The sequence below is a fragment of the Spermophilus citellus genome, assembly GCF_964194105.1.
Source record: "Spermophilus citellus genome assembly, chromosome: 3".
Taxonomy (NCBI): Eukaryota; Metazoa; Chordata; class Mammalia; order Rodentia; family Sciuridae; genus Spermophilus; species Spermophilus citellus.
The window spans coordinates 149,768,598-149,793,623 of NC_138184.1; the positions used below are offsets into that span (position 1 = coordinate 149,768,598).

A 25,026-nucleotide genomic window follows, 5' to 3' on the forward strand; every position below is an offset into this window, starting at 1 on the left:
TGATAGGTCTGATTTTCTCTGTGAACAGACAGAGTTAATGGGAGGATGTGGGAGAACTCTGCTATGGAAAAGCAGAATGCCTGCCTATAAAAATTGGGTTTTACATCTTGCTTGGAAACAGTATTTGATAGCTTTAGATTTCCCAGGGACAGTAAATTATCCTCAATTGGGGTGTTTATGATCTATGAAAGGCAAAAATTACATAATGACTCAGTGGGTTTTATCACTGCTGCTAGGTTAATTTTTGGTTAATCTCCTATCTGGGAAAATTAAACAGACTGTTAATGCTCTCTCATGAGTTGAAGGGTCCAAAAAACAATGGAGTTAACCATAGGGGTAGGAAAAGCAAACAGAATCACTTCGTTGTTTCTGTGAAAGACGCTAACGCAGAGGTTGACTTTTAAGCAGGGAAGGAAGACACGAGTTCTGAACTTAAAGAAGGAAGACACGAGTTCTGAACTTAAAACTCCAATGAGGAGAAATAGCAGGTGAGAACAGCAACAGAGCTGCAAAGTGGGGTTACTTTCTTAAAGCAAATGTTCTTAGTCCATTTTCCAGCCCCACTGCAGCCAGGAGCAGGATACACGGACCCTCTCACTGCATCACAGTGAGAATCAAGTGGGGGCAGAATCTCTCCATGTGGGTACAGCTGCTCCCTCAGGGTGTTTATACACCTGTCTCAAGGAGTGAGCTTGCCTAGATGACTAGGATGTGGGATAAGTTAAAACATTCCGTTTCACCTAGCAGAGTTGATATTTTAGAGCAAGCAGGACCCCTGGAGATTGTTCAGTTTTTTTTTTTAATGGACCCAAATAAATTCCAAAGAATTTATGACTTGTCCAAGGTCACATCACTTAGTGGCAGAGCTGGGACTAGAACCTGGGTCTCTAGACTCCTAGCACTGCAATGCCAGTTAATTTCCTCTGACATTCTGTAATGTCAGTCTTGGTCAACCTGCATGACCTGTCAATTGCAAGAGGGTATTGAGAGATGATGATCGACTCAGAACCAATCTATGGTTGAAAGAGAAAAAAATAGGCACAGCTCAGAGCAAATGCCCTCCCGATCTTTTTTTAAAAATTTTTTTTAACTTATAGATGGATATAATACATTTATTTATTTTTATGTGATGCTGAGGATCAAATCCAGTACCTCACATGTGAGAGGCAAGCACATTACTACTGAGCTACAGCCCCCGCCCCCCTCATGATCTTTGGTTAGAAATTCTGCCCTTGTTTATGAGACTAGCAAAGATTGTGCTCAATCCTAAAATCTATGATTTCTGGCCAATATATTTATAATGTGAATTAATTCATAAAACTTTTAAAGAAAATCACTCAATTTATATAAAAGTTTATATTTTAAGTGTGTTAGAATGCTCACCATTTAGCAGATGAATGAATTATTTCATCCTAACAATCATCTGCAAATCCATATTAAGCAGAAATTCAGAATTTATGTTAGACTTGCATAAAAATCATATATACTGGGAATATAAAGATCCTTTCAGAGTTTATTCAAAATTTAGTCAAAAAGTGTTCTGGGATCAAGTGACTTAATAAATAATTAATTTCAAGTCATGGAAGGTCATTACTGTTGTGGAAGATACAAACACTACTTTGAAACCACTTGGAAATGATTTTTTGGCGAATTCTCACAGCTCTTCTGTGACGGACTAACACTGGCTCCCTTAATCAGAGTTTCATGAAAACCAGAATTCCTGTGACCTGGTAGAAGCAGCATTGGTGTAACAAAGATGAGAATCAGAAATTGGAGATTCTAGTCTGGAATTCTTATTTCTAGACTGTATATCTGGAAATTAAAAAAAATCTCTCTTACTTTTATAACAACTGTTCTTCAGATTTGGTGTAGCTATTGTTAAAAATGCCATCAGTTTTGGGTCATAAAAACCCAAATGAATTTCTCTATGGATCACATATTCTGAGGACCAGAATAAAGTCATCATCATTTTTTACTGGGTCTAGAAACCAAAAAATGGAAAACAACACATTCTATTTAGGATAAAGACTGCTGTGACTGATCAGTGTACTTACTATGAATTCCTATTGTAATAGGAATGTTTTATAAAGATTTATAAAATTTGGGGCTTGAAGGGAAATCTCCTTAAGTTAGTGTACTATTATATGGAAGGTTCTCCCCCTAAGTTAGATTCTTCTGCGGATAGCTACTGTGTTCTCTAAATATGAGGAATTCCATTCTGGTGGCCCCATCAGAGGCATTTTGTCAAGGTAAAGAGATAGTAGGTGGGTGTTAAGATAAATAAATAACATAGTTCCACTCATTGGAGGAAATAAAAAACACTCCAGAGAAGAAATCAACTTTTCAATGGACATCTAAAAGCCTTACTGCATGTCCTGCTGTTTAAAATTAAAAGCTTCTAGGTTAGACTTGTGAGCTCCTACAGCTATGGCTGGGTGTGCAGCCAGAAAGATCAGGTGTAGCAAACGGCAAGAGGGAGTGGTAACTTAGCAACCCAGCAGGAAGGGCTGTGCGAGTTGGTCAAACCCCCTTCCTCAGGAAAGGTTTTGGCTGAAAGCCGCACAGCTGGCAAGACATTCAAGGAAAGGAAGGAAAGGAGTCCTGAATAGAAATGAGTTAATTGTCTTGCTGCTTCACACGGTTAATATAACCAACATGTCCCTCTAAGATAAAAGCAAACTTCAATTAGAATTTTAAAAAGAAAAAAAAATAAGATTGATGTTTCAGAACTCCAGAGAACACTGTAGAGAGGAAAGGAGAGCAGAAAAAGAAAATCAAATTACTTCCCTTTAGATACTCACAGGTGCACGGGCACACACACTTCGCTACAACTGTATTTAAATATGTAGTTTGGTATCACAAAGAAATTCTGGTTCCATTGATGTTTTTGTTCAAAGATTGTTTTTTTTTTGAAGAAAAAAATTCCAAGGTTCTTTACCTGCAAGCTGGGTTGGTATTTATTTTCAGATGAAGTCTAACAATTACTGAAAAGACCACTGTGAGTGTGGAAATGCACTATCTGTAAATCTTGAATGTCACACTTAAAAACAACAACAAAAAACAAACAAACAAAACACCTGGGCTGAATTTAGGAATAGAAAGGCTGTTGGTTTATTTATTCTTTTGGCAATAAAACTTTATTTTTAATTTAGAAGATAGGAGAGACTAGAATGCTAACTTCGATTATACAAGGACACAAACTTACAAATGAAACTATTCTTATCCAAAGGGACATAATGAGAGGGAGAACTATATATCTCTCGAGTTGATTTTAACTTCCTAAGTTTCCAGTTCAAGACAGGGCATCCCACCACAGTGTGGGATTTAACTTAACTTGTTCTATCTTTAGTCCTACCCAAGACCTAATTCAAACAGATTCACAATCAACCATCAAATCATATAGCGTCAAGCCCAAGAACAGCAACATGGTAATATTTAACAAACTGGAAACTTGTTCACTCAAAGCAATTCTTCTTACTCACCTTAACACAACTTTCAGGAAAACTAATCATTTTAAAATAAATGTAAAATGTTGTCTCCTTTTTACTGTATTATTTCTATGAAAATGAAAACTGATATCAAATAGCTAATATTTCTACTGGTCAATTTTAAGTATCTTTCTAGGACATACTATTTAAAGACCATTGTTCAAAGAGCAATTATGGGAACATTAAAGACAGTTTGAAAATATCTTTTTAAAATTATGAATATTCCCGGAAACTAGTGAAATTCATCTTGAGGTAAGGTTATTGCAGTTAAGATTAAAGATTGAAAATGACTTTAATAATATTTGGGGAGATTTGCAAGATTGAAGAGAGATAGTTTTATAAAGATGCCTCATAGATCAGCACTTCTCTGACATGTAAACTAGTAAATTTGCTTTGGAAAAAGTACATGTTGATAAATCTTCTCAGATATGTTTTCTGTCAATTGATACGATAAGATATTTTATTTAAAATTAGGATTGTCTGGAGTTTGGTGGATTTAATTATTTGTAATTACCCAGCTGTTGTCAGCCTCTGGCCATTTTATAACAGAGGTATCTACTGTGTGGGTCAGGTTCAACTGTATATCTTCTCAACCACAGATTTAATGTGCTATTGATGAAACCATTACTCGAACCAAATTAAAGTCCGGGCTGATGTATTGGTCCATAGGGAGCTGTCAGACATGAAAGGAGTAATTAGTATTCATTACTTCATACTCCACAACATTCCATTTATTAATGAACTTCAACTTTTGGACTATGCTGTATCTATCACATGCATTTCTCAGACATTTATTATTAGGAAGAATAAACTAATAGTGGTTTGAAAAGGCCCCCCAAACAAACAATTGAAATAAACAAAAACACTATTAATAGTTGAAAACTTTCTGAGGGATGTGACTTTCCATCGGGTTCATGAACGTGTTGTCCCACCTGCATTTGATGAGAATGACAAAAGCAATTATTCTAGGTGAATTTATCTACTTGGCAATCTGTGTGGCTGTCCTTCCCTCTTTTTCTGCTTTTAATAGTTTCCTGACTTTTTTATACAAAAGAAAACATGCTGGAATCCCCATAGGTAATTATATAGAATAGTAGAGAAATAAAAGAGGATGCAAAATCAAAGTAAAATGTTCCTCACTGGAGATCAGAAGGATGAACTGAAAAATGTTCCAACATGTGGATTCATTTGGAATGTGATCAAGGTAAAGTCAAAATTTTTCTGTTCCTATTACTACATTGCAAATGGGTATCTCTATTAAATAAAGCATATCAACATTTTCTCATTTTCTTTTCCATCATTTTCTCCCAGTTTTCACTTATTGAATTAAAGAAAAAATGATCCCTATTTCTACCAATCTAGTCCTATTTGTTCCTTCTCTTCTCCAGTTTGCATATACACAAATTTTTTCAAGTTTTTAAAAATTTTTTAGAAGAGTTAAATGGAGGAACAAGAAAGCTTTAACTTTGTTTTAAACATACATCTTGTCAGGTAAAACAATATAATTATTAAAATATCAAAAAATTTTCAAAGTACTTCTTAGATTTTTATGAACCAAACTCCCCCCTCGCCCCCCGCCCCCAAACATAGTGTCCTCTCCCAGCTACTCAGAAGGCTGAGGCAGGAGGACCAAAGTTTAAGGCCAGCCTGGGCAAATCAGCGAGATCCTGTCTAAAAATAAAAAATAAAAAATAAAAAGAGCTGGGGATGTAGCTCATTTGTAGAGCACCTCTGGGTTAATCTCCAGTCCAGGAAGGAAAGGAGGGGATCAGAGGGACAAGATGAGAAGGAAAAGGAAAGGAAGCAAACAAGAAGGAAAAGACAGTGTCCTCAAACTTTTCACTCAAAAATAGGAGTAGAAAACCCAAAGCAGGAGGTGGAAATGGTTCATAGGAAGAGGCAGCTAGTAGTATTAAATACAAAAATCTTTTGACTTATAAAAATAGCTGAAGAGGTCTTTTGCTTCTTTTGTTAGACTGATTCCCAAGTATTTTATTTCTTTATTTATAAATTTATTTATTTTTAAGGCTATTATGAATGGGATAGTTTTTCTAATTTCTCTTTCAGCTGATTCATCATTGGTGTATAGGAGCACAATTGATTTATGGGTGTTAAAAATTTTATAGCCTGTTACTTTGCTGAATTTGTTTATAAGTTCTAGAAGTTTTATAGGCCCAACTCTCCAATATGTTGGCTTAAGAACTGGCTTCCTCAACAAGGCTCCTAAGGGCACAAGAAGTAAAATTAACAATTAATAAATGCGATGGTATCCAACTAAAAAGCTCCTTCATAGCAAAGGAAACAACAAAGAACATGAACAGAGAGCCTACAAAATGGGAAAAAATCTTTGCCTCCTGTACCTCAGATCAAGCATTCATCTCCAGGATATACAAAGAACTAAAAAAAAAAAAAAAAAAAAAACCCACAAAAGAAACAAATAACCCAATCAATAAATGGGCTAAGAAACTAAACAGGCACTTCACAGAATAAGAAATATGAATGGTCAACAAGTGTATGAAAAATTGTTCAACATCTTTAGCAATTAGAGAAATACAAATTAAAACTACACTGAGATTCCATCTCACTTGAGTCAGAATCACAATTATCAAGAATACAAGTAACAATAAATGTTGATGAGGATGTGAGGAAAAGGGTACACTCTCATATTGTTGGTGGGACTGCAAATTGGTTCAACCACTATGGAAAGCAGTATGGAGATTCCTTAGAAAACTTGGAATGGACCCACCATTTGACCCAGTTATCTCAGTCTGGTATATACCCAAAGGATATTACAGCGACACAGCCATATCAATGTTATAGAAGCTGAATTCACAATATCTAAGCTATGGAACAATCTCGTTGCTCTTCAACAGATGAATAGATAAAGAAAATGTGATAAATATATACATAATGAAATATTACTCAACCATAAAGAAGAATGAAATTATGGCATTTACCAGGACATGAATGGAACTGGAGACTATCATGCTAAGTGAAATAAGCCAATTCCCCCAAATCAAAGGCAGAATGTCTGATATGTGTATACTAACACACAATAAATGGGGGAAGGAAGAATTAAAGTTCAGTGAATTAGACAAAGGGGAATGAAAGGAAGAAAAGGGGGATGGGAAAAGGAAAGATAGTAGGATGAATCAGACATAATTTTCCTATATTCATATATGAATATACAACGAGTAAACTTCATATCATGTACAACTGCAAGAATGGGATTCTAATTAGAATAAGTTATACTCCATGTATGTATGTCAAAATACACTTTACTGTCATGTATATCTAAAAAATAAAAAGTGTTTTAGAATTTGGCTCAAGAGTGAAAGTTTCTAACTCAGTTTTTTTGAAAGACTCCAAAACTTTTATACAGCACTAATGAGCAAATGAACTTGTAAACACTTTAGAAAACATTCAACGTTAACTTTGAAAGCAGTTTATGCATATACTCTACAATCCCACTATAATTGAGCACAAACTCTGAAGAATGTTTTGCTGAGAGAGTCTGTAAATGTGTGCATGAATATTCAGCAACATTCATAGCTGCATAGCCTCTAATAGCAAAAAAGTGCAAATAACCTAAATTTTCTTTAATAAGAACTTTAAATAAATATAGTAAGAGTCACACCATTGAATAATAATAAAAATTAGAAACTTGGGTATAGCTCAGTTGTAGAGCACATTCTTAGTATTTGCAAGGCTCTGGGTTCCAACCTCACCACCAAAGTGAATATGTTAAGTAAAATAAATAAATACAATAAATAGGTAGATAAATAATAAGAAAAAAGTACTAGAGCTAAAACCAATAATATAAATTTTATAAACAATATTAAGTAAAAAAAATCAAGTCCCTTTAAACTATGTACAGTATGATGAACTTTTTATAAAGTCTTAAACAAAGGTGAACAATATATTGTTTAGGAATATACACATATACAATAAAACTATTTTAAATAAGGTAATGAGGTGATGAGAAAAATTCAGAATCTTGATTACCTTTGGAAAGGAGGCAGAATAGGAAAGGAAAAGAGCACAAAAGTGGCTTAAAAATACTCATAACACACAACAACAGTGAGATTTTATATCACACCTGTCAGAATGGCAGTCATCAAGAATTCAAATAAAAATAAATGCTGGAGAGGACATGGAGAAAAAGGACAAATTTTGCACTGTTGATGGGATTGTAAACCACTATGTACAACCACTATGGAAATAAGTATGGAGGCTCCTCAAAACACTAGGCATGGAACCATCATGTGACCCAGCTATCCCACTCCTCAGTATTTATCCTGAAGAATTAAAGTCATCACTACAGAGACACATGCATATCCATGCTTATAGCAGTACAATTCACAATAGCCAAACTATGAAACCAGCCGAGGTGTCCATCAATGGATGAATGGATAAAGAAAATGTGGTATATATACAAACAATGGAGTTTTATCCAGCCATAAAAAATATGAAATTATGTCATTTGCAGGAAAATGGATGGAACTAGAGACCATTATGTTAAGTGAAATAAGTCAAACTCAGGAGGTCAAGGGTCTTATGTTTTCCTTCATATGTGGAAGCTAGAGAGGCCAAAGGAAAGGAAAGGTGGAGGTGGATCTCATGGAAATCAAAAGGAGATCAGTAGAGGAAAAGGACCAAGGGGTGGAAGGTGAGGAGGGAGGGGGAAGTGCTGAAGGGTGACACTGGCCAACTTATACTATGTGCAGTGTGCATGTATGAATGTGTGACAACAAATCCCATCATTACAGTTATAATGTAACAATAAAAATGTGGATAAATATTGGTAATTTGAATACTAGATATAGGTCTATTATTATGCTTCAAAAATTTTACATATCATGTATTTTATAGAGTCCATATTAAAATAATGAAATTTTAAAAGCAAAATCAAAGATCTCTACTCTTCTAGGGGTAACTTCAGACACCAGGATGACTAATTCCTTCCTTCTTCTCTCCCTTACCCTGATCTGCTGATCTGTTTCATGACTACATTCATGTTTTGTTCACACTTCTCATTTCCAAAAGACAATGTTTACCTTAAGAGCTCTGGTTTACCATCTGGTTCATACTCATAATCATCAATATATATTGGATTTATCATTGGTTAGTTATTCAAGGAAGATAACATATATTGAACACCTATGTATATTTTTAGTATGTTTATGTACCTATAAGCTCTTTGTGTTTTTTCTCACCAGATAAAAAAATAAACAGAAAAACACAACTTACTCCAAATCACCAAACTACAACATAGCCGAATAAGGTTTGAACCAAGTTTTGTCTTTGTACTTCCACTTCAGTGCTAGTTAACAACCGTAAACTGATACATAAGACTCATCTAAAACCCTAAGACACTAGTGAAAATACACATATCCCTCACATTGATCATTAACCTTCTTACCTTTGTGGAATTCTGTGGAAATGAGGGAAAGATACATATTTATGGAAATAATGAATTCAAAATAATGCTAGAAAAAAGAAAGTATAAGTAGAAGAGAAAAAGTGATGAGAAATCTAATGAAAAAATATCAACAAAAGTTAAAAACAGACAATTCATACAAGAGGTACCAAAAATAACAAATAAGCACATTCTTATTAATAATAAAATTATAAAATAAGGTAACATTATAATCCAACAAGATTAGGATTCTATTCTATTAGCTCTTGCTCATGGTACCTCATTTCCTTGTGTGTTTTGTGATTTTTGCTCATGAGCTCATGTTCTTTGGAATTATAACTTTGGCAATCTTCTAAGGTCTGAATTTATGCCATTATTCCCATCCACACGTGTCTCAACTGAGTAACTGCAATTATTTGCTAACTGGACTGTGGATTTTCCTTTGCTTATGTCCAATTTCTTAGGCATAAATAACCCAAGGCCACTTTAAAATAAATTATTGGAATAAGGCTTTTAGGCAATCAAATGGTAAAAATGCATTTTGAACACTCATAAAAGAAACAGTTTCTGGTTAAGAAATCACAGGGGATGTTTTTCACCCCTTCCCAGTGCCAAAGCAAAATTTCCTTGATATAGCACTGGGTTTTGTTTATTACTTTAAAGGAAACCTACCATTACACAGAAGGTGTGGCTTTATACAGGAATCTGTATAGAGGATGGGTAGTCTTCTAAGAGATTCTGTATAAAGCTGTAGGCCTCAGACTTATCCAAACCCTGCACACTCATAACACAGAAACCAAGGATTATCAGGTTTTAGCAGTTTTCTACAGGAGAATCAACTTTGGAGTTCTTTTTTTTTCCCCCTTTTTTGGCAACCCAGTAATATGTTTCAAAAGGTGTTTTAAATGCTTTAACTAATATATTTAATTTTCAAGATTCTTATATCAATCTGTCATAGTAAAAAATAAGTCTATATTATTATTGTTCCATTTTTTTTGTTAATCATCTTTTTTAAAGCCTTTATATAGTATATAACTTGTACAGAGAGAACTGTTTTTTGTTTTGTTTTGTTCTGTTTTGTTTTGTTTTTGGTGCTAGGAATTGAACCCAGAAGCACTCAAGAACTGAGCCACATCCCCTTTTTATATTTTATTTAGAGACAGTGTCTCACTAAGTTGCTGGGGTCTCGCTCAGTTACTGAGACTGGCTTTGAACTCAAGATTCTCCTGCCTCCAGACTCCCAAGCTGCTGGGATGTCAGGCGTATGCCAAGGCAACTGTCTACAGAGAACTTTTAATGAATTAAGACTATGCGAGAGTGGAAAACAAAGCATACTGTAATGAGAACAACGAAAAAGGCAGGATGACATAAGACAGAATGTGCTATGTGTGGGCAGCATTAAAAATAGAAACTTTAAATTCCATGTAACACCTAACTGCTATTGATTAAATAGCAGTAAAATCTAGAATAAAGCGGACCTGGGATTTGTGGGGGGAAAAAGGTAAGTGAAGGGCTGGGGATGTGGCTCAAGCGGTAGCGCGCTCGCCTGGCATGCGTGCGGCCCGGGTTTGATCCTCAGCACCACATACCAACAAAGATGTTGTCCGCCAAAAACTAAAAAAAATAAAAATAAATATTAAGATTCTCTCTCTCTCTTTTTTTTTTTTTTTTAAATAAAGGTAAATGAAAAAGCACACCACGGGAGGGGAGATGATCTGGGTGAAGAAGCAGTGAAACACAGGTGGGTGGAAGGAAATGCAGAAGTAACAGATAGGTAGGCATCTTCAGTGCAATTCAGTGCAACTGGCTAAAGAGGATTCTTAGTGAGTTCAGGCACGGGGCAGGGATGATAGAAGAGGTGTTATTTTAGCCATGCTCTGGGTTGGTGACAAGTGAGCAGGGAAAGGCAGCAAAGCGACTGCTCCATCAGTATGAGCACATGGACGACACAGGAAGGTGTGGACATAAACATGGATTTCAAAACATGGATGGGAAGATGAACAAGATTTAGGAGGAAAATGAATCAAAGAAGTAGAGGAGTGAGTGTTAATTTGGCAAGAGGCACTCACAGAAAGTCTACTGAAAGATGGCAGTGGCCCATTGACTTGGATGAGCTGGCTGAGAAACCAAGTCTCCGCGTAACTACACTTCGTATAGTCAAGGGGCATCCCAACAGACATCAGCTAAGCTCTCTCAGCCCATGTGTCTCACTGGAAGCAAGGGTGCACTTTGCTCTTTTGAGTGTATACAATCTCTCTGGACAATCGCACCCACCTACTCCTTCTGCAACCTCGAGTACAGTGCCTGACATACAGTAGTACTCAGAGAAGGTTCCTTCAATGATTAACAGGATATGTAAGAACTCGGCTCACAACCAGAGTCTCTAAGAAATTAAAATCATCTGCCCAAGAGGGAGTGAGAGAAACTGAAGATATGAAGTCAAAATTCACTTTCAGACAAGTGGTTGTTCCTACATGTAAAAGTTGAGTAGCCAGGCTTATTACCCACTGCCTACCTACTTCTCTATGTGGCTGTCCCCAGTCTACTTGTTCAGCTAAGATATCCTTCGTAAGCTCTGGACTCACATATCCAACTGCTTAGACTTTTCTTTGAGAATATGTGTTTAAAAAAAAAAAAAGTACATCTGTCCAGTAAGAGAACTCACTGCCTCTCTTTCCACACTTACTCCTATTTGTATGGCATCTCTCTGTAAATCATATCATCATCTACTTGCTTAAAGGCTGGAAATCACCCATGATTCCTCCCCCACCCCCGTTTCCAATAATAACAAATAACCAAGAGTTGACATTAACTTTGGTTGGTCCTCCTATCTCCATCTCACTGCCACTGCCCTTGGTTAGGCTCTGATTATGTCTCAGCTGAGTAACTGCAATTACTTGCTAGCTGGACTCTGGCTTTAGGTCCAGGCTCCTTCTGTTAATACTTCACATTGCTAACTATGTGACCTTCACAAATGCAATTCTGGTCACGTCACTTCTAGTGTGCTCAGGAATCTTCATTAGTTTCTCCACTGACTTCCCCTCAGGGTTCTTAACGAAAATATGGAGAGTTCAGAGAGAGGTACTGTTCTTCAGTGGAAAACAACCGATTTTGTCAACTACTGTAACTGATAGGGACTGGCCCCTTGAATGGGTTTGGGTGCAGGAAAAAATTATCCACCTACAGGAAAAGGCCAACCTTTGGGTCAAAAAAGAAGTCCACTTTAGGGGCCCTGCTTACGTCTCTAGTATCTTCTCACCCAGTCCCTGCTACCTTATTACCCCCAAACACAGACTCTCCATCCTACTGAATTTCATTTGCTGTTCTTCAGAACTGTTGGCTGTTTCATCTGTTTGGCTATTTGGCATCAGTGTTCTCCATATACCTGAAAAATGCCCGCTGATCTTTCGAGACTTGCATTAGATATAACAGTAATCAAATGCACAGTTTTTCCTAGAGCCTTTTCAAGTCTCTATTGGGAGCTCATGCCTCTCTGCCACATGAACTTCTATCATCATGCCAATGGCACCGCACTTCTTGTATTTACAGGTTTGCCTACAACCAAGGAAGTGTGGCTTCCTAAGGGGAGAATCTGTACATGATCACATTTTGAATCTGCAACCTCCAGTACAGTGCCTGACAAATAACAGTACTCAGAGAAGTTTCATTCAATAACTCACAGGATATATAAGGACTGCACTCACTACTTGTGTCTCTAAGTAAAAAAATTAAAATCATCTGCCCAAGAGGGAAGTAGGAAAAACTAGAGATATGAGGTTAAAATTCACTTTCAAACAAGCGGTTGTTCTTACATGTGAGAGTTGAGCAGTCAGGCTTGTTAAAGTAGAAACTTCATGCAACAGTTATCACTTGTTATATTCTTACAGAGCATCTTAAATTTTCGTTCCCTTAAAAAAAAAATCTGGAATGGTGAGATCAGTTCTAGAAGGTCCTAGAGAGAGTGCACATTCAGTAATAGTATTATTTTGGAATAAATTGTGCTGAACTGACATTTTATGGTCAAGACTTGTTGCTCCTTGTAAACTCTTTAAGAGTCTCTGGAATCAAAGGTCTCTGGAATCCTCACGGATACTTAATTACATTCATACTGAGGTAAAATCATGACATATTGGAAATTTCAAATATATTTGTGAGGGAGAATCGTAACATTTCCCACACCTAAATTGTGCCATCGGAAGCTGAAGTGAAGACTCAGAGAATACGTTATTTCACAGACAAAAATTTAAGTTCTTCATAATAGAGTTATCACCTTAATAACATGGATTTCACGTTAGTGACATTCAAGATTTTACACTTTATTTTTAACACATCAGACACAGCTACAATTATATTAATGTTAAAGGTTACAGTTTGTCAAGTGGCTTATTAGATTGTTCTAAATGCATATCTGGGTAAATTTTGGTTTATTAAACAATTACAAGTTGTCAGTCACTCTAAATGGATCAACTTGTTGAGTTGTATAATAAATAACCTACTAACAGGGTAGAGAATAAGAAGTTAGTTGCCCCTAAGTGGGCCCATTTCCACTTTAAGTTGACAGGAATAAGCTAGGGATAAAAAAGGAGACTGATACCTTAGAGGCAGAGAGTGGGTGTTAAAGAATGAGTTTGGGGAAGTTTTAAAATTATACCTCTGTGAAAGAAAAACAAAACAAAGGAAAAAAAAAGTAGGAAATTCATTGAAGTAAGTTTAGTGACTGTTGATTTCTTTACTGAAGAGGCACTAGGAGCCTTTGGAATGTGGGTCTCCTCTGGGCCCACTCTGGCTTGATTAGAGACTAATTGCTGCATCTGACCGTTCACCTATTTATAGAAAAGTGACACAATGACTTCTTGGAAATGTCTCCAATGCCCCTGGGAGAATGTTCTAGAATGTATAGCATCCTGGGGGAATGGCAGCTTACTGCCTTATGTAGCTCACTGAGTGAGGTAGGGTTATTGATAACTCATCACTGCTAGTAAGGGGGATGATGCTGGGATCCAGTTACAAATGCATTTTTTTGAATGGTTATATTTTGGAAGTATATTAGGATAAAACAGAATTTGGACAGTAAACCCATCATTTCATGGATACTATTACTAGGGACAGGCTAGTTTAAAGAAACAGTGATGACTGAAATCCTATTTAAAGAAAAATATTAAGTAAGTAATATTATAAGTAATATAAGTGATATGGGGCAGATACTAAGCAAACATACTCAAGGTGTTTTCCAAATTATTGAAGTTGAAGAAACAGGAAACTAAAAAACAGGCAACTGTTCCCACATCAGTGACAGTAGTTTTTTGATCTCTAAGTCAGGAATTGGGTAAAAAGAATCTAACTCCATCTAATACACAGTCTGGTAGAGTGTGAGATGTATTGAGGTTGGTTTGGTCTTGGAATGTAGGTGCCAGGGAATGGAAATTCAGAAACATCACCGAGAACATCCCAGTAGATTGTGCCCGACTATAAGGCTAAGAAACAGATGCATCAAGCTCATAAGCACAAGTTATGTCTTAAAAATTCAATAATACTTACTTTCCTTTTTTAATCGTGTTCCTGCCAAGCAGCGGGTCAAGGACTGGATCTATTGTTTCCTCAAGGTTTTCCACTAAGATGATGTCACCAAAGGCCAACGCAGTCTCAATGGCATTCAAAAACCTTACAATTCGATCGGGATTGAGATGATAAAATGTAAATAAGCACAGGGAAATTGTCCAAAAGCATTTCTATGATTATTTAAGGTAGATATTTTAATTGGGACAAACCAACTTTGAGAAATCTGTTATAAAATAGTATTCTTCTCAAACTGTATTACACAAAAAACAGAGATCAGATTTTGAAATAAATTTTATAGTCCTATTTTTCCAAGTGTAAATTTGTTGCCTTTCACTTAATCAATGGCTAAAAAAAGTATAAATGACCCAAATATTGTAAATTTGAATTCCTTGGATGGGTCCCTTTTAAATGAACAGTTGTAATCTGTCAAGTGCCCTGAGATTTCATCAAGACTTTACGTTTTACACCGTTATGTTCAGCCATATATAATGGTGAACTATTGTTTCCTCTCATTTCCATTCTCCCAGAAAAGGCTCCTGACCCCTCACAAATGATTCTCTCCATATATTCAGATAAACAAGGAACATATTTAACTGTACAACTATAAAAATTCGTTGTTTCACTTTGTATGTGAAAAGATGATGGTAGGGGTTAAAGGAAATATTAGTAAGTCAAAAAGTACAACCCCCCAAATAATAATTTATTCAACATTAACTGAAGACTAACTATGGATAAGACAGCATTCTCCTTATCAGACAGTATAGCCATGAGGCTCCAGTGGCAGAATGTCTTAGAGTAGGTTTAGTTCTCCCAAGTGAAATATGAAACTAAGAAGTAAGGAATCCGATGTTGGGACTGTGTATGATCCTACTAGGGGCAAAGGATATATTTAGGACTATAATTCTAAATATCATTCTACAGGTGTAGCTGGCAATTTTTGTCTTACCATATGCTATATACCAAACACTCTAGAGAGAAGGAATATAATACATGTTTTCATTTTTACCCTTAAGACGCTTATATATTTTTCCTCTTAAATATGATGCTCGTTCCAACTTTCAATCTGATTTTTCTTCAAGTAACTGGATGCTGCCTCTCATAATGTCTTTTCAACAGAGGTACTTTACAAGAACATGAGCAGGCAAATAAATAGTATTTAAAAATACTACTTCAAATAGTATTTCAAATTGGTAGAGAGGTCTAATAAATGCCAAAACTTTATAATAAGCAGAACTACTATGTAACATTTAAACATAAAGCCAATCCCCTTCAGAAATCACCTACCCTTTCTGGCCTAAATGTGTGACTTTCAGGTCAGCTCCATACTTATTCTTTATCCATTTAATTCCCTGCTGCTGGGGATCTATCATCAGGGGCCAGCGCTCACAGTGTGTTAGGATGGTGGCGTTTTCGGTTGACATTCTGTCATTGGGCAGTCCTTCATTATTCCATGCAGCAATTGTAGCATCATCTGTCAACATGGCAATCATGTCCAGGCCTTCCGTTATCGGGATGGAAACCTTTAGAATCAAAATTGTGTGCAATCAGCCAGCAATGTGGTGGAGGAAGATGACTCAGTATGATAGACAAGAACACAGATTCCAACCTGGAGAAAGTGACTCCAAGGGAACACATGCAAATTAACTGTGGACTCTAAGAATCCAAATGCAACTCTTAACAAGAAATTCAATTTGATCTAATCAACCCAGTATTTACCTCTCAGAAACCTGTGAACTATGGGTTTATTAAATGGTTTATTAACTGCATCTACTTGTCTTCTACTGAAAGGGACTTTGCCCTACATATACACCTGTAGCTATTTTAACAAGAAGGAATTCAGACGCTAGGAAGCATGGTAGAGTATCAGAGATTTATTTCCCATGGAGCAATCTCCCCACATAAGCAATGCTTAAATACAGTATCTTATTCAGGCATTTCATCTTTTTCTGCAAGCCAACATTACACAAATGATTTCTCTTTTAAATTTCCTTTGGTCATCAGTTCTCAAACATTTACTAAGTGCCTTTTGGATCTGCGAGACACTGTCTGGAGTCAACAAAATAAGCAAGATGAATAAAGAGCCGGCACCATGGCTTGGTAGGTGAAAACATTTCTCCATGAATGAATGAATTCCTTTTCATGATTGTGTGTGTGTGTGTGTGTGTTGTAAAGTATGATCCTCATTCTTTAAAACAGATTTCTTCATCTCCCTTCTATCTTCCTAATCTCTTCCTCTCCACTCTTTCTATTTTCCTTTCTCCTTCTCTTCCTTCACAAAAATGAGCAAGAAGAATAAGGCACCAGCCACCCTCATGGTGTGGTAGGGGGGCTAACATGGAAACATGCCTCCATGCAATGGGAGCCCTGCTCATGGTAGGTAGGGGAGGCCAAAGGAGTTTGGCTCATTGGTTGGTCACAGAGCTTGAGCAAATAAAATGCTGAAAGGACCCCCCACAGTAAAGCTGGGACACAATGTTATTATATCAATATAGGAAAAAGAGTACAATATTCCACTGTCTCTGAATATGAATGAATCAGGGCTGGGATATAGCTCAATGGTAGAGAGCATGCCTGGCATATGAAAAGCCCTGAGTTCCATCCCCAGCATTGCCCCCCCCCCCAAAAAAAAATCTCTTAGTGATATGAATAAGTCTTGCCGTCTGGCCTATATGTAATTTCCTTAAAGACACAAACAATTTAGCTTCTTTTAGAATAAGCATCCTCCCATTAGCAATAGACACATGGTTTTTATTTCAACCCTCTATGCCGGGTTTCTGTTTTCGCAACTAAAAGGCTCAGGGGTCACTCCAGGAAAACTGGGCTAACTGGGCTGTGCAAAATAATCACACAAGAGACACAAATACCTTTTTGTTTGGGGTCGCTGTGACGGCTCCTCTGACCTTAAGGGTTTGCAGGAAGAGAGAGAGAGAGAGCACGCGCTGACCCCTTTTATTGAGGAGAAGCTATTAAAATGAGGCAAGGGGTCAGGTTTCAGGGGGCTGAGTCTATCTTCGTGATGTCCACTGTCAGCAGGTTGACTGACACCTGGGTAGGCCACACACAAGGTACTTCCCTGGAAGATTCTATCCTAAACAGGGCAAGGGGTTATATTACAAAGGAACAGGTGAGCATAGCTTCACCCATGGGGCTGTAGCAAGACACACCCATGCACGAGACACGGATCCTCGAACCCCAGAAGGGTGGGGAAAGCTCTGCCACATTTCTGTGACTGAGCGCCTCAGCACCCAGCCGGAGAGTGTGACTCAGTAACATGTAAGGTTGGTCTCTCACATCTCTACTTAATTCAACTTAAAACAATAGGTAGCTTTGAATAACTTTGGCTTCTGAAGATAAAAGGAGTAGCAGAGGTGGGCACCTATGGAGCTTGTACCCAAAGTCAATAGCTTGGATTGCTTTAGTATCTACTCTATGCAAAAGAGAGTGCAGGAAATCACAGAGCATACCATAGCCAGCACCTCTTTTTTTTTTTTTTTTTGGTCATTTCAGTCTACTAGGGGAAATAAAGCCCATTCCAGTATAAAAGGAGGTGACTCACATTTAAGGAATATCATAAATATTGTAACTACTGTGATAAAGTTTTAGAAAAAAATTAAGACATTTTCTTTTGTAGTATTGGTATGGAAATATTTTTCATCAAAATATTTTAAATTGTTACAATATAGGTATAACTGATATACTTAGAATATTATTAATATAGAAATAGTACTGTATACTGAATGTATGTATTTCTGAGGATGTGGTAAGGAGAATTGACTCTTCTTTTATAAAATAGTTCCTTCCAAGGTTACCTTAAATATGTCAAGAAGTCATCAATAAATGTCATGCTTGGTTTACAGATTTATAAATCACACAAAAACCAAGTAGCAAGTGACGATGGCATTTTGCAAACTATTAGAATCCCTTAGAGACCCAAGCCGAACTGACAAGCCAAAGACAGAAAGGAGACAGTTACCTATAGGCAAGTACAATTCTAGAAATTGTCCTACATGCTGAGAAGACGATGATTTGCCTCTTTGGGGGATATAATCAGGGAAAATTAATTTTAAATATTAACATTAATAAATAATTTTAGCTCCTATGGTCTCCCCGTACACTTTCATACAATAAGATTGTCTTATTTTACTGCCACTGATCTAGCAGCTCAGAAATGGCAACTTGATTCCATGAAGATACACATTTGTTATGTTTTATGCAGCACGTTCTTTCAGAAGTCTTTCTTTTGTTCATTTTTTTGAGTACTGAGGATTGAACCCTGGGCCTCATAAATGCTGGGCAAGCACTCTACCACTGAGCTACACTCCCAGCCCTTCCCACTTTGACACAGGGTCCTGCTAAGCTGTCTAGACTGGTCTTGAACTTGTGATCTCCCTACCTCTTCCTCCTGAACTGGTCTTGAACTTGTGATCCCCCTACCTCAGCCTCCTGAACAGCTGGGATTACAGGCATGTGCCACTGTGCCTGACTCTTCCAGGTGTCTTAGAACAATCTCTTCTAAAGAAATGTCATTTATATAATTTGGAGTAGTTTTCTTCACTTGGTTTAGTTATGCTCAGAGTGGGCACATTTTTGGGGTCTCAGTCTACATGGTGCATTGGTACTCCACGGAAAAAAGAGAGCACTGTGATGACTGAAAACTGACAAGAAGCTCCCTGGGGAATTGTGAAGTCACAGTGAAATACAAGCCTGTCACAGCTAAAGTGAATATAGGTTTAGCATATACCATCTAAAAATCATAATTTTGCTTTGTTTGCATGTTTAAAATGTTTTGATAATTTGGATAAGTCAATCCATTTCATTGTTTTTATTTTTATAATCTCTTCAGAGCAAAATTTTGTTTTCATGGAATCCCATATTTGGAATTTTAAGTAAATGAGAAAATACAAATCAATTAATATGAAACCTTCCAGAAACACTTATAGTAATAGAGGTTTTACCAACAATTAAAGAGAATTTTAAAGCTAAATTTGGAAGCAAATTTCTAGCTTAAACAATGTAAATAGACTGGTAGGATTCATCATTTCATACTGACAATACATGCCCCAAAGTAAGCAATAGAGCAGTAAAAAGACAACGTGATATTCAATTGTTTCCATGTCCCAAGTGAATTTTCCTAATAATTTTGAAAAGCAAGAGAATAATTTATTAGAGACTGTTAATGCAGAGAGGATCACTGTTAATTTGAAATGGTCACAAGGGTGACCTGAGCAAATACCAAAGAACTCAAGCTTAGAGAAGGTGATACTAGAAAAAAAAAAGAAGAAATAGAAAACTGACAGTTTTGAAACTTACAATGTACCAAGAACTGGGCATAATCTGCAGAATGCCCATTTATGGTGTGGTAGCAACCTTAAACTTAAAGGGAAAAAAAAAGCAATCTCTTTTTAGAAATCTTCAATATAGGGGCTGGGGATGTGGCTCAAGTGGTAGCGCGCTCGCCTGGCATGCGTGAGGCCCAGGTTCGATCCTCAGCACCACATACCAACAAAGATGTTGTGTCCGCCGAGAACTAAAAAAAAATAAATATTAAAAAAATTCTCTCTCTCTCTCTCTCTTTCTCTCTCCTCTCTCACTCTTTTAAAAAAAAAAAGAAATCTTCAATATAAAAACAATGTTAAACTACAGATACAGGAAATACATTAGTCACAATAGTATTTTTCTATGAAAATGATTAATTATGGGATGCCTTTAGTAATGAGCTTTCCTAAAACACTGGATTTTAATTAAATTGCAAACATTCCACCGGTGTGTACTTATATTATGAAAACAGCTAGTGTGAACACTGAGGCATAATCACTGATGTGGAACAGTAATATACAGAGTGAGTTAGGTTATTTTTAAATGTACACCAGAAACAGCTGGATAAGTACCCTAAGAACCCATTTAATCAATTGAGATGATACTATTATACAGAAAACAGGGATTTGAAAGTCATGAAGTCTAATTTCTCGTTCTCTATGACTGGAGTCAAGTTAATTAAACTTCCCATGTCTCAGTTTTCTCATTTATAAAAGGAGTATCTTAAATGAGATTATTTCAAATATTACAAATCTGATTTCACTTTGCTTGTAGGCTTGAGTTTTCAAACTTAGGGTAAATTATTTATTTATACATCGATTTATTTATTTATTTATACATCTATTATTTATTTATTTATTTACACATCAATTTATTTATTTATACATCTATTGATTGATTGATTGATTGTACCAGGGATTGAACCAAGCAGGGGTTAACCACTGAAGCACATCCCCAGCCCTTCTTTTATTTTTTATTTTGAGACAAGAGTCTCACTAAGTTACTTGGGGCCTCACTAAGTTGTTGAGGCTGTCTTTGAACTTGAGATCATTTTGCCTCAGCCTGCCAATCTACCGAGATTACAAGCAGGTGCCACTGTGCCTAGCTTGTTTTTAATTGGAGCTTTGAGGATATACATAGAGGTGGAATTCACTGTGGTATGTTTATACATGCACATAGCATAATTTTATCATATGAATTCATTTCCTTCCCTTTCTCATCCCTCTTACCTCCCCTCAGTCGTCTTCTATTCCTCTAACCTTATGATATCTGATCCCTGCCCCTTTCCCCCCTTACTTTGCTTTAGCTTCTGTATATAAGAGAAAACATTCGATAAGAGTAAATTATTTTTATGTCTGTGTACGAAATGCTAAAACTGAAAGCAGTCTTGAACAATCCTCAAGGGAGAAAGACAGGCAAGACGGCTGAACAGAGGCACCCAACACTCACTTGCTCTTACACAAAGAATCAAGGCAACAGATGTACAACTGCATAGTGAGGCGAGTGACGATGACAGAAGACTGAAATTTAAAGGTAGAGAAATGTAAACCTTGTAGAATTGAGAGACCTGGGACAGCAGCATAATAAGAGAAAAAATATTCCAGAAACTGCTGTCCTACCTCCATCGCTAGGGAGGGGGGTTTTCCTCTGCTATCAGGGCAGAGGCTGGCAATCCTCACAGTTGGAAAGTTTTAGGGCCCTTGTTAGTTTATAGCCTAAATAGATACGAAGACAGAAATCTTCACAGTAGTCTGGCTTTGGGGGAAAAAGAATTTACTTCATTTCCTAGTGACCCTTCTGGGTGATGTGGCCAGGAGCTATCTTTGAGTTTGGACAGCTTTAAGGGTCAGAAACCCTTGCATATTCCCATCTTGGGGGCATTCTACTGTGATGCCTCAGGGGTGATTGTCTCACAATCCATTTTTGGCTTGGTATAATAACTGTGATGCAAACCTGCTGAGTGTGGGGAACAGGTGTTGTGATGTGGAAGAGAGTGGAGGGTGCCATTCCCAGGAACCAGGGGATCTGGAAGCCTGCCCTCTGAAACCTGGGGCATGGCCAGTCACGTGTGGTTTTGCATGGGTACCAGGACTAAGCACGGTTGCCCACATGGTTCCCTCTCCCAGGGCTGTGTGTGGGTGTTTGTCACTAACAAGGCAGAGAAAGAACTGGGTCCTGCTGCTCCTCCTTCCACAGAGGACTGTTGGGACAGTTTTGAGCACTAAGACACAACATTAGCTGTAGCCTTGTCCCCATAAGACACATTAACCTAAGGTCAGAGAAACTTTGCATAGGAGGGGCCCAGTTCTAGTCTCCTGTGCTCCTACAGGATCTCAGCTGAGAGGAATCATGCTTGGATCCAGCTGTGATTCAGTGAAGCTCAATCCTGGTGGGTGCTACAATGAAAAGAATGGGGTAGGCAGAGAAAAGCCCATGGGCTATGCCCTGTCCCCAGGTGAGCATAGCTGTGGGTGGGGGGCTCAGGTCCTGCTCCTGGACAGTCACACCCATAGTGGCAACAGGTATGAATGACCTAACTTTTCCTACCTCTCACCTACATGTGTCCCCTGCATTGGCCCCCACACTTGCCTGATCACACACTGTTGACAAGACTGTGTGAGTGCCATAAAGTGGGTGCTGTGAATCCTTCTCCAACTCTCTCTGAAAAGCACCTGGACCCACACAAATGTCTAATCAGACAGAAAGTGCTTAGGTACCTCACCAACACTGCAACAGCCAATACCAGAGAGTCATTCAATTATTAGAGCCGGTATCAGCTGTATGTAACGATATCCCCATCAATTTTTAGGGGCTACTCTCCCTGGAGAAGTGGCCACACAATATTCAACCCGTACATTTTGCTGTCAATACCACATTTGTTTGAACTGCTAGAGTGTCCTCACTCCTGTATGACCCAGAGAGAAAATGGGTCTCTCTAACATGGTGTGCACTATGCCTAAACTTGCTAATTGTAGCCAAAGAAGCTACTGAGAGATTACATAGTGGTCCTGCTGGAAATAAATTCTATTGCAAAATAAACCTATACCTCAGGACACATTTTTAGGATAAAGCTGCTTAAATAAGACCATTCCATATCAAAAATCTCACCAGATGCACAAATCTCAACATAGGAACACAAGAAATATTTTAAAACACCATAATAAGACACTTTCTAGAATTCATAATTCTCTGGTAATGGATTCCAAAGATATTCAAGTGGTTGAAATACTTGCTAAAGAATTCAAAATAATGATTTAAAAAATATAAGTGAACTTCAGAATATAAATAAATTATTAAATTAAACTGGGGAAATTGTGCAGGATATGAATGAAAAAGTTCAACAACCAGCCAGAAATCTTGGAAATAAAGAGCTGTATAAGTCAGATAAAGAGTTCAATTGAAAGCCTCAATAACAGACTAGGTCAGTGGAAGAAAGACTAGACATAGAAGAGTTTCAAGAGCTTGAAGACATGCCTATTGAAATATCATCTTCAGACAGAAATTTAAAAAACCATGAAAGGAGTATGTAAAGTCTTTAGGACACCACTAAAAGATCAATGTCTGCATCATCAGTATACTTAAAGGGGAAGGAATAAAAGGTAAAGGTACGGAAACCTGTACTGTGAAATAATAGCAGAAAACTTCCCTCATTGTGGTAAGACATGGACATCCAAGTGCAGGAAACCTATATGACCCAAGTAGACATGACCAGAAAAGATTCTCACCGTGATCTATTATAGTCAAACTGTCATAAGTACAGGGCAAAGAATTTTAAAATCTTCACTAAGTCACATTTAAGGGCAACCCCAGTAGTCTAACGGCAGGTTTCTCAGAGAAACCCTACAGGCCAGTAAGGCATGTATTTCAATCCTGAAAATAAATAGTTGCAAGGCTATCCATTAGAAATGAAACAGAAATAAAGACTTTCCAAGATAAGCAAAAATTAAGGGAACTCATGATTACCAGACCAGCCTTACGAAAGATGATTAAGGGAGTCCTACACCCAGAAGTAGAAGAAAGGTAACTACAATTGCAATATCAAATTAAAGTGCAAGTCCCACTAGAAGGGTAGATACACAAATGAGATATCGAAAAGAATCAGATACTATCAATACAGTAAACCATTCAGACCATAATGATGAATAAAAGAGGAAGAAAGGAAAAAAGAACTTTCAAAACAACCAGAAGAATCAAAAAATGACAGGCACAAGTCTGTAACTTTCATTAATTATTCTGAAAGCAGAATATGTGGACTTGATTATCCATTAAAAGACACAGACTGGCTGGATAGATTGAAAAACAAGCCCCAAAAATATGCTGCCTAAAATATAATTACCGGAGATTCCAACATGGCGGCGGGTGCAGAGAGATCAATCTCTGACCTCTTCAGCTGTGCAGGCATAGGGAGTCATAAACAACCTAAATCTGTTTGCTCAGGATCACTAGGCAATGCTGAGCTGACGTGGATCTGGGGCAAACAGTCTGGGCCTCTCAGAACACACTCTGAGCCCAGATCGGCTGAATTCAAGCTCCCGTTCGCCTGCTTCCCGCAGACAAACAGCTGTGACTCAGCACTAATCCATCCGGCTGAAACAACTGGTCAGCCCTTCTCATCCTACGGAGGTAAATGCCCACCAATCCTTCATAGGTAGTGGCCACAGGTTTGAAACGGGGCTTGGGAGAGACAGTAAGGACCCACCCGTTGCACTGGTCGTCCGGCAAAGGGAAACGAACTGTCGCCATTTGCAAGAGATACCACCATGGCAGAGAACTGATGTCATCAGACTGCGGTGGAGGAGATAACTTCATTGAAACCTGCGGATACAGGTGTGTAATCCCCTAGCCTTCCCTCTCCACACATCAGGGAAACCTTAAGGGCCCCTCCCAGCTCTCCCGTGAGCACGAGAGCCAGACCCAGGGAATCAGAGGTGGCGCGGGACTCGCGGCACGGAACTACCGCTCTCACCAGTGCTGACAGCTGAGGTCTCTTGCACCAGCTACCGGGGGAGTGGCTACCGGAGGGCAAGTAAAATTCGCTGAGGATTCTCAGCCCCAAGCTCTACAAACTTAGGGTCTGAGGGAATGGCAAACTGGAAGAGTGTGCCCAGTCGTTCATGAAAACAGGGCTCCCGGGAGCAGCAGACCTGGCGTGTAGCCAGTATTGTGGTGAGCGGCACCCATGAGAGGGGCCTGGCTAGAGGAAAAGTAGAAAGTGACTAGACACAAGAGGAGGCCCTAGGCACT

General features: G+C 37.8%; 1 protein-coding gene across 3 annotated transcripts in view; it reads right to left on the reverse strand.

Moving 5' to 3' along the window:
* DNAH11 (dynein axonemal heavy chain 11) overlaps nucleotides 1-25,026 on the reverse strand; it is a 278,938-nt gene that overhangs the window by 52,470 nt on the left and 201,442 nt on the right. For all 3 annotated transcript variants that reach the window (XM_081287176.1, XM_081287175.1, XM_081287177.1), the window contains 2 exons: nucleotides 15,751-15,986; nucleotides 14,446-14,568 (listed from right to left, as the gene is read on the reverse strand). In XM_081287176.1, coding sequence (XP_081143302.1) covers nucleotides 14,446-14,568; nucleotides 15,751-15,986 — 359 coding nt within the window. The remainder of the gene's footprint in view (nucleotides 1-14,445; nucleotides 14,569-15,750; nucleotides 15,987-25,026) is intronic.